The following is a 15262-nucleotide window of genomic DNA, read 5'->3' on the forward strand; positions in this document are numbered from 1 at the left end:
ATAAAAGGCTTTACTGGAAGTATAGATAACTGATACAGTATTCCATCAATTTATTACCTGCACTCTCTGCTGAAATTGCTATTGGAGTACAATTGCTATAGCAATTGGTGCTCATTTAGCCACATCAACAAGTGGATTAAAACAATTGTGCAACTAAAATTTTCTACAGCTCTGCCTACTTGGCATTTGGGACTTGCATTCGGTTTGCTACAGTGAAAATGACAATGGATTTATTAAAAATACTTTCAGATAAAGACTCAAATTTGCGGTTGGATTAGGGTTACAAACATATGAATAATTCATAAATTAATTATATTAAACTATTTCTCCAAAGGAATTTAAACTGTAACCATGCTGATTATTTCTTAAATATATTGGTTTTTTTTCCACAGCTAAACTCACACCAATAATGGAAGTGACATTATTTTGTTATTTTGGAACAAAATGAAGTCTACAGATTCAGTTAACTTTTTCACAAGATGTGGATTCAGTGTTTGTATTTTGGCCTTGATTAATGTTTAACTTGACAAAATATATTAAGATCCCTACAGCCTAAGTAATTCTTAAACCATCAACAAAGTGAATGAAATATTGTTCACTTGTGGCACTAAATAAAAGCTTGTTTATTTTTTTTTAAAAGTTCACATCGCTCCAAGGTTTTAGTGAAGAAATCGATCCAAACCAGTTAGTAACAAAATAATTCAAATTCCTTCATTTATCAGTAAATATGTCTTGTGTTTAAAAAAACAAAATATTTGAAATGTAATGGAAACAGATCCTTCTCTAACTTGTATGCAATAATTTGTCAGTGTGACTCAGTGACTTTTTCTGATTTATTTTACCACGTTGATCCCATTCAAGGTGGCTGTCAGCAAATGACACACAAGAGGTCATGTTTATTTCATAAAAAGTGCAGACACATAACATGAAGATTCTCGATGCCCATTAAAACTAAAATGTCATTATTTGTGACAATGTAATAGACTCTAAAACTACACTTGCAACCAAAACTAAAAACAAAAATTAAACTTCAGAAACAGCTTTTATTAGCTGAACTGAGTTGTCCCCCTGTATTTCCTACCAGCCTTTTCCCACAAATACACAGTCACCACACTTTGAAGCACTTTCAGTTGGTTTCATGTTGTGATAAGGTATTATTTCAAATAGTAGGATTTATATTATTAATGATAATGGATTTTAAATTTGTAAATTGAAAATGCAGCTTAATAAGGGCTGTGCAGTTGAAGAAACATGTAAAGATGTGTAACCTAACCAGTCTGAGTTAGGTGAATTATTCAATTTAAATAGATTTTCAGTTGGGAAACAATAATATTCTCAGCACAAATAGAATATATGAACAGATTAATACAGGCAAAGGAAGAGAACATCCAATACCTGATCCATTGACAAACTTCTCTCGTGCCTTACATCTACAAACTTCAAATTGCTTAATATTGCCTATTTTTGTTCATGCTGTCTATAAATTGTAATTGTTTAGCTGCTGTCCCAGTACACCAGCTATGAACTCATGGCTTTGATTTTGCTAATCAACTGACCAGCACGGGTGTTAAAATGAAAGAGAACATTAAAATCTATCTGGTTTTAGTTACTGAGAGATGTGTATGTTTGTTTTGTGTGGTGCGATTCTTTGCTTCAAGTCATTTTTTTCTGACATCCAATTGACCACAAACACAAACCTTTATTTCATCTTGTAAGATAGTTTACAGGACATCCCAGACACGCTTGAAAGTTTGTTTTACAATGTGTTCCTACCCAGCTAACTCACACAGATAACTAATAGAGTATTCTCTTTTGGCATTGGGTAACATGTTTTCTTTCTTAGTTGTTGAGCAAACGGGGTGCCAGAAGAGGTGATAACGTAGGAAAGGTTTGAAGAGAAACTTAAGAGAAGGGGTTAAGTAATAACAGAATAGTGAAGGTAGTTTCTACTGAGAGGGATGAGCAATATTTTGGGCAGTTGCAACAATGAATATTGTAACAAAGTAAAATTCTGTCCATTTATTCACTAATAATCTGTAAGCAGATCTGGTCAGAGGATAATGAGTGTTGGTAGCTGGTAATAGATCAGATTATAAGGAAATCATTCTCTACATTCCCAAACAAAAAATCAATGGGATTTTGTGTGATTGTAACTTTCTTCATGATCAGTCCTCAGCTTGGACTATAATTGGGCATTAATATGATTTTAGGAACTCATTTTCACCAAGAAAGTGCATGATCCAAATGGGTCTGCCGATGGTTCTGACTAAAGGTCATCAACCTGAAACATTAACTGACTTTCCTCTCTCCATAGATGCTGCCTGACCTGCTGAGTGTTCCCAGCGAATTCTGTTTTTAATCCAAATGGGTGATGGCTTTTAGACTGAATTCATCTTCAGAGATAAAGAATCATCACTTTCTCACTCCGTTACCGATGTAGAAGTTCAGTGAACTTTCTGTGTCTGCCATGCTTGTTATGTGGCATAATGTTCCCGTCTTTGGAAGGATGAGAGGACCTGTAGTTAAGGCAGCTATGTGAATCTGTTCTCTTGAAATGTATACTGCAGCATTTCAGTGCATGATAGCAGTTGTGTCAATGAAATGCACATTTTCTTTCCCCCAGAATGCATGAAGTAAATTGAAGTGTGAAATGTGAGTTACTGAGAAAGTGTTTCAAGTTTCTGTTGTAATATCTACACAGACCATATAAAAACAATGGTAAGAGATTGGTATTTTAGGTAATGAGAGACTTGTTACAATTTTTTAAAATTCGGATAATTCCCAAACAAGTCTATGTCCAAATGTTTGAGCATCTTTAGGCATACTAGTCTGGAGTTGCATTTTTATCTGTGGTGTAAAAGATCACAGAATAAGAGAGACAGAAACCATATGCAAATAGGGTCCAACTCATGCAATAATCCCAAATCAGTTATTCTTCAACTACCGAATCCTAAATAATCTGAGGTGTATGTACTCTGCCACGTTTATTTAGCTACTTATTTGATCTCTTCTCACAAAATCTCCTGGATCTTTTACTTTTGAGGTGGAGTTTCCTCCTCTTGATTGTAAATGGAGGAATATCCCATTTTTTAAATTAGATGTGTTTCCTGCTAGTAACAAAATAGTTTGGAATACCTTGGAAATTCTGTGATGAACAAAGGATTGCTGCAAAGTACAGAGAATGGTAAATCACACCATGGCAAGAGGTCACTTAGCCTTCTGGCAGTGGATTGTTGTTGGTTAGAAAATCAATACATCCCCTGTCCCTTCAAAGCACAATATGTTTCTGCCAAAGGTCATGCAACAAACATCAGTAGAATATGTCAAAGGTTATGAGACATTGATGTAATTATCACATATTTATGTTTCACTGGGTCAACTAAAATCCAATCTAAAGTAAGTTTCAGTTAATTTGATTACAATCAAACATCGTCGGTTATTCTATTCTATTAAATGGAGATTATGTTTGAGATAAATAATAACCCATATTTAGGGTCAAAATGAGGCCTTACCCACCATTAATTGGCACTTTGCTTTATTCTCAAAACAAATGCTAGATTTGTTCCCATCACATTTAAAGAATACCATTTTCACTTACATTTTTACTTCTTAAAAGAACATTGCACACAGTGAAACAGAGAGCCAGAGAAATTTGTACAGTGCAAGAATTCCATGATGGTCATCAAAATGCCATAACAACACCAAGAACATTTAAATTAAGCCACACTGTTTGACTGGAAAACTTTCCCGCCTTTAGCCATATGGGGAATGATCCACACGTCAAAGGGGAGAGCATAGCTGGGATCGGAGAACTTGCATCTTCAGGCATTTTCCTCAGCATCCTTGCTTCCATCACCTTTAACCTCTTCATGTTGGACACTTTCAGAGAGTTTTGTTTCTTCCGCAGAGTCTGTAAGAAGAAACATTTGTTTCACTTGAACATAGGATTGATAATTGAGACTTTTATAAAATGTCCATCATATTCCCACTGTTATTAAAGATGAGCCAACATGGATTACTTATATGGCCTAGTTTGTACGTATATCAGAACTATTTGCTAATTCTCATATCCCTTACTTTATGTGTCAGACAGTTTATTTTTATGGTTGTGGACTGCTTGGCTGTTGGATGGGATTGTGGTGCAGAAATATGGCCACAATGGGAATTGTAATCATATGCATTGACTATATTTTATACACTATATTTTTGCATTTTTCACTTTGTGATTGTCTGATGTTTCCACATGTTATGATGTCCGGCACGGACTAGTTGGGGCAATTGGCCTGTTTTTGTGTCATATCACTCTATGTAATCATATCGATCCATACAAGCATAACAGAATTTTCACCAGGGAGGAAGCAAAGACCACAAAGGATAGCATCGAAAAAACAGCACCAGTTTGTCAATACCTTCAGACTGGCATCAAAGTGCGTGCCGTAAGAGTTACAGTGCAAAGAGAAAGTATAACAGGTAAAAGATATCTATACTAGTAAAGACGAAGTGTCTGTGTGTGTGTGTGTGTTTCCGCCAATAACGCAATAACCGATTGACGTAGAGACATGATTTATATCTCATGGGAAAGGTCTTCCATGCAAGAGTGTCATGGGCATTTTTCTGTTGGGGATCTCCTATCGTTGATGAGCTATATATAAAATGCTTTAATTAAGCCCCAAAATATGAGGCATGCATGGTATTCTGCAACAAAGTAATGACAGAGGAAAGCACACACCCTTCTAAGGAGATGCATCTATACTAATATATTCTGCAACAAATGTATGGCAGTTTTTTTGGGTTGTCATGAGAGCTACACTCCTCCCAACCAGGATTCCTCCCACTGAGACCTACCAATAGGAGTCCTTCCACTGAGTCTTCCCACTCAGTCCTCCCAACAGGAGTCCTCCCACAGGAGTCCTCCCAATAGTCCATTTTCTCAATCTTAAAGGAAGATGGCTAAGAAGCGAAGTTCAAAACTTTCAAGGATGAATAATAATACAAGACAAAAGAGATAAGGCCGATTAAATGAAACTGAAGAACAAAGAACACCATGGCTGGACTTCAATGCTGAAAGGAGTACAAGAACAAAGCAAAATGAGTTGCCCGCTCAAAGAACAGCACACATATGAAATGTCTGTCTGTGTGTGTGTAAATCTACATTCCATATTGGATTCTTTGGTTACGAGCAAAGCTGCAACCAGTACAGCTAGTTAATGATAAAATAATAAAGCAAATGTGTAATAATAATAATAATAATAATAATCCTTGCATTTGATATAGCGCTTTTCACGTCGGGAGGACGTCCCAAAGCGCTTCACAGAACACACTGTAAAGTGAATTGACTGTAATTACAAAGTTGTAGATGGTGCTCTGAGTTTTGAAGACATTTTTGGTGAACATTCCGCAATTTGGTGTAATTATTATGCCCCTACCCTCCAGTTTTCTGCCCTTCCCTTTAAAGGTGCTAATGTATTCTAGGATATAGTTCCATGGAAGTTGGGATCTCTCTATTGTTCACGTGTGAACATTGGTCTATTCTAGTCTATTTGCCATAGGATGTATTATAGCATAGAACCATACAAAAATTTGAAAAAATTCTTCCCACTTTGATTTTCAAATGAATGAATTCTGTTTGCAGTGTTTTTACTTCTGATACTTGTTTCTGTAAATGTGAAACAGGTTCCTGCACTCCACAGAGATGTGACGGAAACAGAACTACAAACTTTCAGCAGCTGTGTGGCTGCTGCCCCATTTTTAATGTTAAAGCTGCTCTGGTACAGTAAGGAGTATTGTTGTGAAGTTAAAATGTAATTCCTTACTCAGGTTTATACAAGAAAGCTTCATACAACATATAACAACAATAAAATTATATTTGTATAGTGCCTTCACATCCCAAGATGCTGGATAGTCAATGTTTTGGATCCAAGCTGGGGATCGGGATCGGGGAGGGGGAAGCGGGGTGATCGAAGCACGGTCAAAGAGGAGAGTCTTGAGATGGGTTTTGAAGGAGGCAAGGGAGGGGGTGAGGCAGAGGGACTGCGGGATGGAGTTCCAGAAGGAGGTGCAGGATGGCAGAAGGCCCACCCGCCATTGGTGGGACGTGCGAGGCGGGGGACGTGGAGCAGGCCGGAGCCCACTGTGCGGATGGAGCGGGCAGGATGGTAGCAGGTTAGGAGGTCACAGAGGTAGCAAAGCCCTCCATGGAGCAAGACCATGGAGGGCTTTGAAGGTGAGGACCAGGATCTTCAACTGTATCCTCTGAGTGATGGGAAGCTCATGGAGTCGGGCGATGATGGGGGTGATAGCGTCACGGAGCCTGGTGTGGGAGAGGACACGGGCTGGATGATCTGGAGCCTATGAAGGGAGGAGTTGGGGAGGCAGACAAGCAAGGAGTTTACATAGTCAAGCCTCAATGTAATGAATGCGTGTATGTGGGTCTCGGCAGCCTGCGGTGTGAGACAGTGGCGGAGCTGAGCGCTGTTGCAGAGGTGGGGAAAGGCAGAGCTGATCATGGCACAGATGTGGGGTAGAAAGGATAGTTGAAGGTCAAACAAGATGTCAAGGTTCTGGACTGGCTTAGTAAAGTGGAGTGTGCAACCATGGATGGCAATGCTGTCAGCGCCTGAGGTGAGGAGGCGCTGATGGGAGCCAATCAGGAGAGCCTCGGTCTTGTTGATGCTCAACTGAAGAAAGTTAGCTCTCATGGAGGCTTTGATGTCTGACAGACATTCTGTCAGGACAGCAGTGGTCCTGGAGTCGAGGGTGGAGGTAGAAAGGTACAGATGGGCGTCATCCACATACATGTGGAAGTTGATCCCGTGTCTGCGGATGATGTCACCAAGAAGGAGCATATAGATGTTGAAGAGCAGGGGACCAAGGACAGAGCCCTGAGGAACACCGTACAAGACGGTGTGGGGGCTAGAGGAGAAACCGTTTGTGGAGATGAAGTGGAGGCGGTGTGCGAGGTACGATCTGAACCAATCAAGGACAAGCCGTGAAGGTTGAAGTGAGAAGAGAGGTGGTGGATGAGGATAGAGTGGTCAACAGTGTCGAAGGCAGCAGAGAGGTCAAGGAGGATGAGGAGGCAGAGGGAGCCCTGGTCGCGGATGGACAGAATATAATTTGTCACTTTGACCAGGACTGTTTCTGTGCTGTGGACGGCACGGAAACCCGATTGGAGTGGTTCATGAAAAGAGTGGCGGGAGAGGAAGGAGCAAAGCTGGGAAGCAACAACTCGTTCCAGGACCTTGGAGAGGAAAGGGAGGTTGGAGATGGGGCGTTAGTTTGAGAACTTCATCTAAGCTGTTACTTTATGCTTATTGTGGAACATTTTCCTCTAGGTTCTAAGTGATGGCATTAAGCACTCTCAGGTCAGTTACAGCATTTTAATTGTTTAGAAACGTATCATTTTAATTGTTTTGAGAGGCTAAAATAATATGAACCACAAAATGTTTATCCCTATATTTCTCTCTTTTTGTGATTGCAGCTTATTCCTTCTTCTCCAAAGAATCAAGAATTGGATCACCAAAATGCTTATATAAATTTTGTGCAAAATCTAATCGTGGAGGAATATGTTCACTAACAAAGCCACAAGGGGATTAATTATTTTACAGCAGACCTCAGCACATGAGGTGGCAGAGAGATGGATTACGCAAATGATATATCACAGGAGCTGCAGCACTGGCTAGCCAATCATAGCAAGGATTTGTTTCAGAGGTAATGTGATAACCAGCAAGAATGTAACATTGGGGGAAATAATTGACAATGGATTTAACAGACACTCTCATGTGGCATCACAAAATAGTTTATATTTGATATATACTCTGTGTATATATTTTAGTTTGGTGGTTTAATTGATTAATAATATGAGAAATATTAGCACAATTAACTTGATAAATTGTTACTCCATTAAATAATACCCAGTATAAGATATGCAAGAATATGGGTACTTAGCGTATTGACCATATTGTGGATGTATCAAAGGTAAAGTAGCCATCTACTGCAGTTCCAATTTCAGTAGCCTAAAATGTTGCTGCAGTTAAACATTCACGTCATGGCTGTTTTGGGAACATTGCTGAGTACAAATTGGCTGCCATGTTCACCTACAAATTATAGTCATTCAAGCTTTGAGACGTCCCCTTGATGTGAGAGGCTCTATATCAAATATAAGTAGTATTATTATTTTAATTGTTGTACAGAGCAGAAATAAACAATAATCCTTGTATTTGATGCAGCATCTTTTATAGGGTGCCTCAAAGCACTTCACAGGATTTACTGTTAGGTGTAGTGTATTTTGTGGGCAAAGGTAAAGCATAGTTAATATGTATGTTTTATATATGAGAAAAAGCAACATACTAGATGTTACAATATCATGTTAGTAATTAAAATGTAATAAAATTTGTGGTGCAAATATTTTGGTTTGCAACGAGTCTTGCATGTGTAACTCATAGAATATATTAACCTTGTGTTCTACCAAAAGAGTCTGGCTCTATAGGGCAGATATTGTTCCTCAAGCTTGTAGAATCCTTGATGAAGAAATATGGTGGGAAACTAATTATGCAGTAATTACAATACTTACACAGTGTCTGAAATGTCATTGGGCTATATTCAATGTGCAGGTTTTGAATTTCATAGATAGTGCATTCGGGTCAAACTAAGACCTTAGAAAAAGCCACCAGAAATTACTGACATACAAGCAGACCTAAGTCTTGTGTTTCAGTTTTTCTTAGGATGATCAGTAGTCAGCCACGACCAGTTTGATCTGGTTTTCTTTAGATCTTTCAAACTGAAAATAATGGTGTTTTCATTCAAGTGAACTGCTTTGTGTTATTCCCGCGAATTATGCCTTTTTCATATAAAGAAAATGTTGCGCTACAACTGAACTATTTTTGCAAATTCACTGTTCATCAGAAGAATTGCATCAACACAGCTGCTAAGATGTGAGAGCAGAGGAGCAAGACAAGTCTCCCAGGACCCAGAGCACAGGGAACCAAATATACTAATTTTTAAGAAATGACAGAATTCCTAGCTTGGGACGTGGACTTTAATTCCTTTATCGTGGGTCCTGATGAACTTCTTGGCTACAATGCACATCAAACAACTTGCCTTGAATAAAACCTGTTTATCAAGTCTTAGTGGATTCCCAGGGCAGATTTAGGCAGTGGAGGACATTTGAGATATTCATATAGCATATGTGGCTTCTACCTTATATTAGAAATAAGGAAGCATTGTTACAGCCATGAGCATTGACTATGCAAAGCATTGGGTTATTACCAGGCAAAGCTGATTGTGCAGGGGAGCGGTAACATTTTAACATCCCAATTATTCACTGATCCAGAAGTGAGTGGTTGGACTCAGCAAAGCAAAAGGTCAAAAAGCACAAAGGCAATCCTATAATTGGACAAGGTTAAAGAACACTTCTTCAGTACATTTTTCATTTTAACATTAGTGCTTGCATCTCACCAGGCAGCTAAGGGGGAATCAAGAAGCTCCAACTACAGTTATCTATTAGCTATTTGTGGTGGTTGCACAGCCATCATAGAGGTGTGGAAATCAGACCAGAATCTAGCCATATGTGTTTGACTTGGTATTTTGTATAGTCCTGGAGATAGCTCCAGGAGTCTGATTCGTACTTGTTTCTAACCCAAGAAGCTGTTCAACAGATATTTATCACTATGCTGGTGGGAAACAAAAAAATAATCTCAATTCAATCCCACCTCAAAAAACTCCACATAAGGACACTTTACAGCACTGAAGAAGGCCATTCAGCTCATAATGCTTGTACTGTCTATTTTAAGAGCAATCCCTATTCACTTACTCACCACTGGACCACTTTTGTGGAGCCACACATAAGTAACTTTCATGTGTATAGAGCCATTCATGTAGAATAACATCTCACAAGGTGAGGATCACCAAGCAAGTTGAGAAAAGGATAGTATGAGAGGTTTGAATAAAGGCACTATCAAAGAGGTAGATTTTGTATGAAGGTTTTGAAGATAGAGTGAGGACACAAGATGAAGACATTTTGAGAAAGGGTCCCAGAGGGCTGGAAACTTAACCAATCATAGTGGGATGAAGGAGGTAAGAGACAAACATAAGAATTACCCACATGCCAATATCATTGTCTCACACACATACCCGTCCACTTTAGGAGTACAAAGGGGACTGGGCCTGAAGGGAAATCAATCTGGACACAGATGATTATCAGGTGATATCACTCTCGGCCCATTCTTTCACCAGTCTTAACTTAGTTCCTTCTAAAACCATGTTCCTTGCAGGATCCAGAAGTGAATAAACGTGTGGGTGAGACATTCTGTCATCAGCACCTCCTGGGAGTGTGTGCACCTGGGAAACACTTCGCTTAGCATCAGTGCCATAACCTAAAGCTGGAATAAGACTCCTAATACAGTTATTACTTATTTGTGCCAAATCACAGACACTTTCGTGCTGTGGATTTACACCTACTTGTTAGCAGGCTTGAAGTTAACTAAACTCAGTTAAATCAACCCTTTACACCAGACAGAGGAATCCATGCCGGAAGCAAGTCCAGGACCTGGAAGTAAACAGTTACTTTTTTAGCAATATTATTCATGAAGAGTTCCAAAAAAATTTAATAAAACTTGCATTGTTGAGTGAAAATCTAAGTTTAAAAAAAGAGCATTTCAATTAGTAATGCACAAAAAGGACAATAAATGATATTTAGAAAATAGCTAATATAACCCACTGGAATTGAACTATATGTCAAAACTGTAACAACATTTAAAAGCACATTTTTATGTTCCATGTTTCAAGTTTACAAGAATAGAACCAGATTCATCAGTGTCAAATTATAAAACACAGTCCAGGTTGCAAAATTTGCTGCCTCTGTCTACCAATGTTTCCATAGGAGGCTATCTTTTATTATTATCTGGAGTGCTTTTATGGATTACCTTACTGTCAACCATCAAATTCCTTCACTTTAATGGTTTTAAAAGGTTCACCATCAGCATTTTAGAAAGATGTCCAATGCGCTGATTTGAACCACATACTTGACAGGTTTCAGAATGTATGACTAAATAACAATTATTTAATCTTGATATCAAAAAAATTAGATATCTTTTCTTCCCTCTACCCCCGTTTGAATACACTTGTAAAATGTCTTCCTCCTCTCTATGATATTTAACATTTTGTATCTAAAAATGAAGGTTTGTTATGAATGCTCAGCCCAAAAACATTGCTGTTTTTGAATCATCGTATATACAGAGCAACAAATGCATTAAATCAGAGAATGAAAGCGATAACAATCAAAATACACTTTCTTTTATCAATAGATTCTGACTTCATTATTTTTTGTTGCAAAAGCCCATTACAATAAATGAGAGGATCACAGTTGAGAGAGATCTGTGACGAACAGCAGTAACCTAGTTTTCTGTACTATTTTAAGGTGCTTTCACTGAATTACAATATTTACACCTGTCTTTCAGGTGTCTCTACTTGCAGTTTTTACCTGTCATGTTGCTACCTACATAGAGGATTGCAACTCTCAACAGAAGAACACCACCTGCTGACTTTTCACAAGTCAAGTGAAAATGTCGCCAAAAATTTAAATTGCGTGATCATGAGATTACTATGTTTCCGATTACTCAAGCAGCACAAGGTGCAGAGGTCTGATGATCAGATCCAGATAAGTGCATAGAGACAATTAGACATGTGTATGGATAGACAAATACATATCTGAATAGAGCTAGTACCAATAGGTGCAGATATTGGATTCTCTAGTGTAGATGTAGTGAACTATTGAAGGTGCAAATAAGTTTTGATTTGAAAAGAAAACCCTGTACTTTTACTGACGACGGCACTGAGATTGAAATATGATCTTCTGGAATATATATTGTTATAACCCAAATAGTTAAAGGCATCTGCGACAACCCCAAAAGATTGTTTCTGACCTAAATAACAGAAACTATGAGCATTACATGAATGAAAATGATTTATGAGGAGCCTTTATTTCTGAGCTATCTTTGGGTGATGTTTTGAGTCAGTGATCAAAGCCTGAGCTGAAGTGAACTGGCCACGCCTAGTTCAGGATAATCTGCAACAAGATAAGGCATTACAGCGGTTGGACATTTTTTTACATCAATGCACAAAGCACTTCTCGCTGAGATATACCACAAGCTCATGGTGATCCCATTTTAATAATTTAACAAAATATGATTATTAAAAAACAAAACACAGTCAAACATTTGATTATTCAGACAACAGAAAAAAAAGTTTTAAATAAACACATCGAGCTCAATACTTTGTAACACAAAGAGCAAACTTCTGAGTATTTGTGGGTTATAGTAAGGGTCAAAACTATCTCTCCACCATCCCCCACCCCATCTCCAAAAAAAAGACAGTCTTCATGGTGAGATTGCTTTGTCCTCTCTTACCATTTCAAAAGATGGAGGTTGGCTGCTTGCCAAGTTGTATCGCAAAGGACAAAATGGAGATTTAATTTGCAAAAAACACATTGAGCTGCTTGCTTAAGTCAAAATGCCCCATATATGAGTGAACAAAAACTGTACAGAAAATCAGACTTGATAAGCAATCAAATTCCAGTTTAGGTATATTCAAACTCGCAGAAGCAATGGTCACGTCTATTCAGTGTCTTAAATAGTTTATCCTGGAGCAGATATCATCAACACTTCATTATCCAGAATTTTGCAGGCCCTATGCTTTACTGCACTTGTCTCCACGAGCCCATCAGCCCCATCCTTACTAAACTCCACCGGCTCCCTATTCCCCAGCATTTCAGGAACCTCATCCTAACTTTTAAATGCCTCATTCCCCTTACCCCATCCTACCTCTGTGATCTACCACCGATTCTTGCCTATTGTACGAATCCCAACCTCTCCATTTTATTTGTGGTTGAGCATTCAGCCTATTTGCCCCTGTCTCTGAAATTCCCCTGACCTTGCACCCTCCCTTTCTGCTCTCAAAAGTCTATCTCTTTGACTGTGCTATAGTTATCTCCCTTCGTCCCCCTCTATATCTACCCCACCTTACTTAGATTCCTACTCATTCTCTATAATGTGCTTCAAGGAATTACTCTATGAATATTGTGTTAATAATTGCAAGTTGCTATTAAATGGGGAATACATGATTCATTTTCCATAACTAATCCAAAATTTAAAGTGCCCTATACTTAGTACCATAGGTAACACCTAAATCAAGTATTATATCTCTTTGTTGCATATTTTCGATTTGACCCAAATTAAAAGAGAATTTTACATTGTGAGAATTTGAGACAAATTTGTTCATTTTAAATACACCTTTCCATATATAAGTGGGATGTATGGAACTCTGGTTTGGATACTCTTAAGAGCTGTGTTGAGTTTCCGCATGTGTCAGACACCCGGCTGACCAAAACAAAATGCAAACTATATTGAGATGTTGCTAACAATGAACTGGTTTGATTAATATTTTCTGTTGTTTTGTTTTCACCCTGTGTGCTGAAAGCTTCCGAATTACAGAGATTGGTATTTAACGGCAGCCAGAACAGAATATTAACCGAATTTTTATAACTGCACACAATACCGTGTGATGCTATCCTCAAATACTACCTCCAGGATGTCACATTCTCCCCAGCACACGGAAATTCAAAAATGGTGCTGCAAAGCTTTTGTAGTAGCCCATAAAGGCCATTCTCAATTTGAGATAAATCAAAAAGAAGAAATGGATGATATTTTGTAATATGTTCAGTGTTATATTTATCACAATGATGTATTATGAAACACTGCTAATTCACCTCTATGTGTGGCACTAATGTATATTCCTCATGAATATCGTTCATTTATTTGTGTAAGAGGTGTTGGCTACAAATGCTGTATTACTGTGCTGGCACGTGGCTATTTTCACCAGCCTCATTTTAGGGAGGGGGGTGCACCAGTGAGTAGTTTCCTCTAGAACCAACAATTTGTTGAACTTGCACAAGACTATTTATCCTTTAGATTGGCTTAGGTTCTTCGGTTGCAATGATCTCTATGAGGAATTACCATGTCAGCAAAAGGCTGCGATTCAGAGGTCAGTACTTATGCTGAAATTGTTTCAAGGCACTAAGAGTGTTGAGATGATGGTTATAAATCGTAAGTGAAAAGGTCAAACAAGTGCTTAGCAAAGGTTTTCTTTAACCTTGAACAGCATTATGTGCTTAAAATATTGGCATCTTCTTTATTCTGTATGATACTGTATATCTCAATGCAGTGGGAAGGCAATTCCATTTGGTTGTCCATGTCAGTTGTTCCCCCAACCCACCCCTCCCATGTACCATGATGGAGAGTGATGAATGGCAGACTACCTTTTTGGTTCAAATGGCTTGAAGACTATTTTCGTGAAGGGGCAGATGACTGCTGGACCTCAATTGTGGAAAACAAAGCAGCTCCAGTTAACCCATGTAAGGAATGCTAATGCCTCATTGCTAAGACTAATCAAAAGCTATTTAAGAGAACTGGCTTCAGCGCAGGGAGGAGAGGCATCACACCCAGGACTTGCGGAATGGTACTGTTTCTTTGATTCTATGTCTGAATAAAATATTGTTTTAAATTTCTTAAAGTGATTTCAATGGTTGAGTTTGGGGTCACAAACACCACAATCTCACATATTGTGTCAGAAGTGGGTTTCTCACTTGGACAACCACCAGTGAAATGTGCAGAAAAAAGGAAAGTGTTGATGTTGGACTAATGTGATGAGTTGGATCAAAGAATATCTGGGACAATGGCTTTTGGATTTGAACCCACAACCTTCTGACTCAAAGGTGAGAGTGCCATCACTGAGCCAGGCTGATACAATGCTTCTGTCTTTGAGTGAATATTGTTGGTGGAGGTTATTGTATGGCCATAATTACTCACACTAAATGTTTTTTTTTCCTTCCACATTGATATCTCATTTGATGAATACATCTGCCCCTGAACTATTTCATAAAAAAACCTGAATGTTCTAAGTATGTTAATCATTTCAGATTAAATAAACTTTGAATTTGATAAATTCACAGCAGGACAAAGTGTATTTGGGACGTTGTGTTCTTGTGAAGGGTCGCACCCCAAATGCTAACTATCACAATATTTTTTGCTTACAGATTTTTTAGTGAAAATGCATTCTCCTAGTGTTCCATCTTTTACGAAAAGGCAGAAGAATATACTCGGATGAAGACGCCAGAGAGGAAAGATAAGGTACTTGGGAGCAGGGTAAATATTGTGTTTGAAGGGTTGAAATTGGCTCAAGTTCAAATAAGTACCTATTTCAGATTAAG

General features: G+C 38.3%; 1 protein-coding gene across 1 annotated transcript in view; it reads right to left on the reverse strand.

Moving 5' to 3' along the window:
• Window positions 1-1679: 1679 nt before the first annotated feature.
• gap43 (growth associated protein 43) overlaps window positions 1680-15262 on the reverse strand; it is a 100850-nt gene continuing 87267 nt past the window's right edge. The window contains exon 3 of the mRNA XM_007903037.2: window positions 1680-3910. Within this exon, the coding sequence (XP_007901228.2) occupies window positions 3822-3910 (89 nt within the window). The 3' untranslated portion in view covers window positions 1680-3821. The remainder of the gene's footprint in view (window positions 3911-15262) is intronic.

The sequence above is a fragment of the Callorhinchus milii genome, unplaced genomic scaffold (genome assembly GCF_018977255.1).
Source record: "Callorhinchus milii isolate IMCB2004 unplaced genomic scaffold, IMCB_Cmil_1.0 Scaffold4, whole genome shotgun sequence".
In the NCBI taxonomy this organism is placed as follows: Eukaryota; Metazoa; Chordata; class Chondrichthyes; order Chimaeriformes; family Callorhinchidae; genus Callorhinchus; species Callorhinchus milii.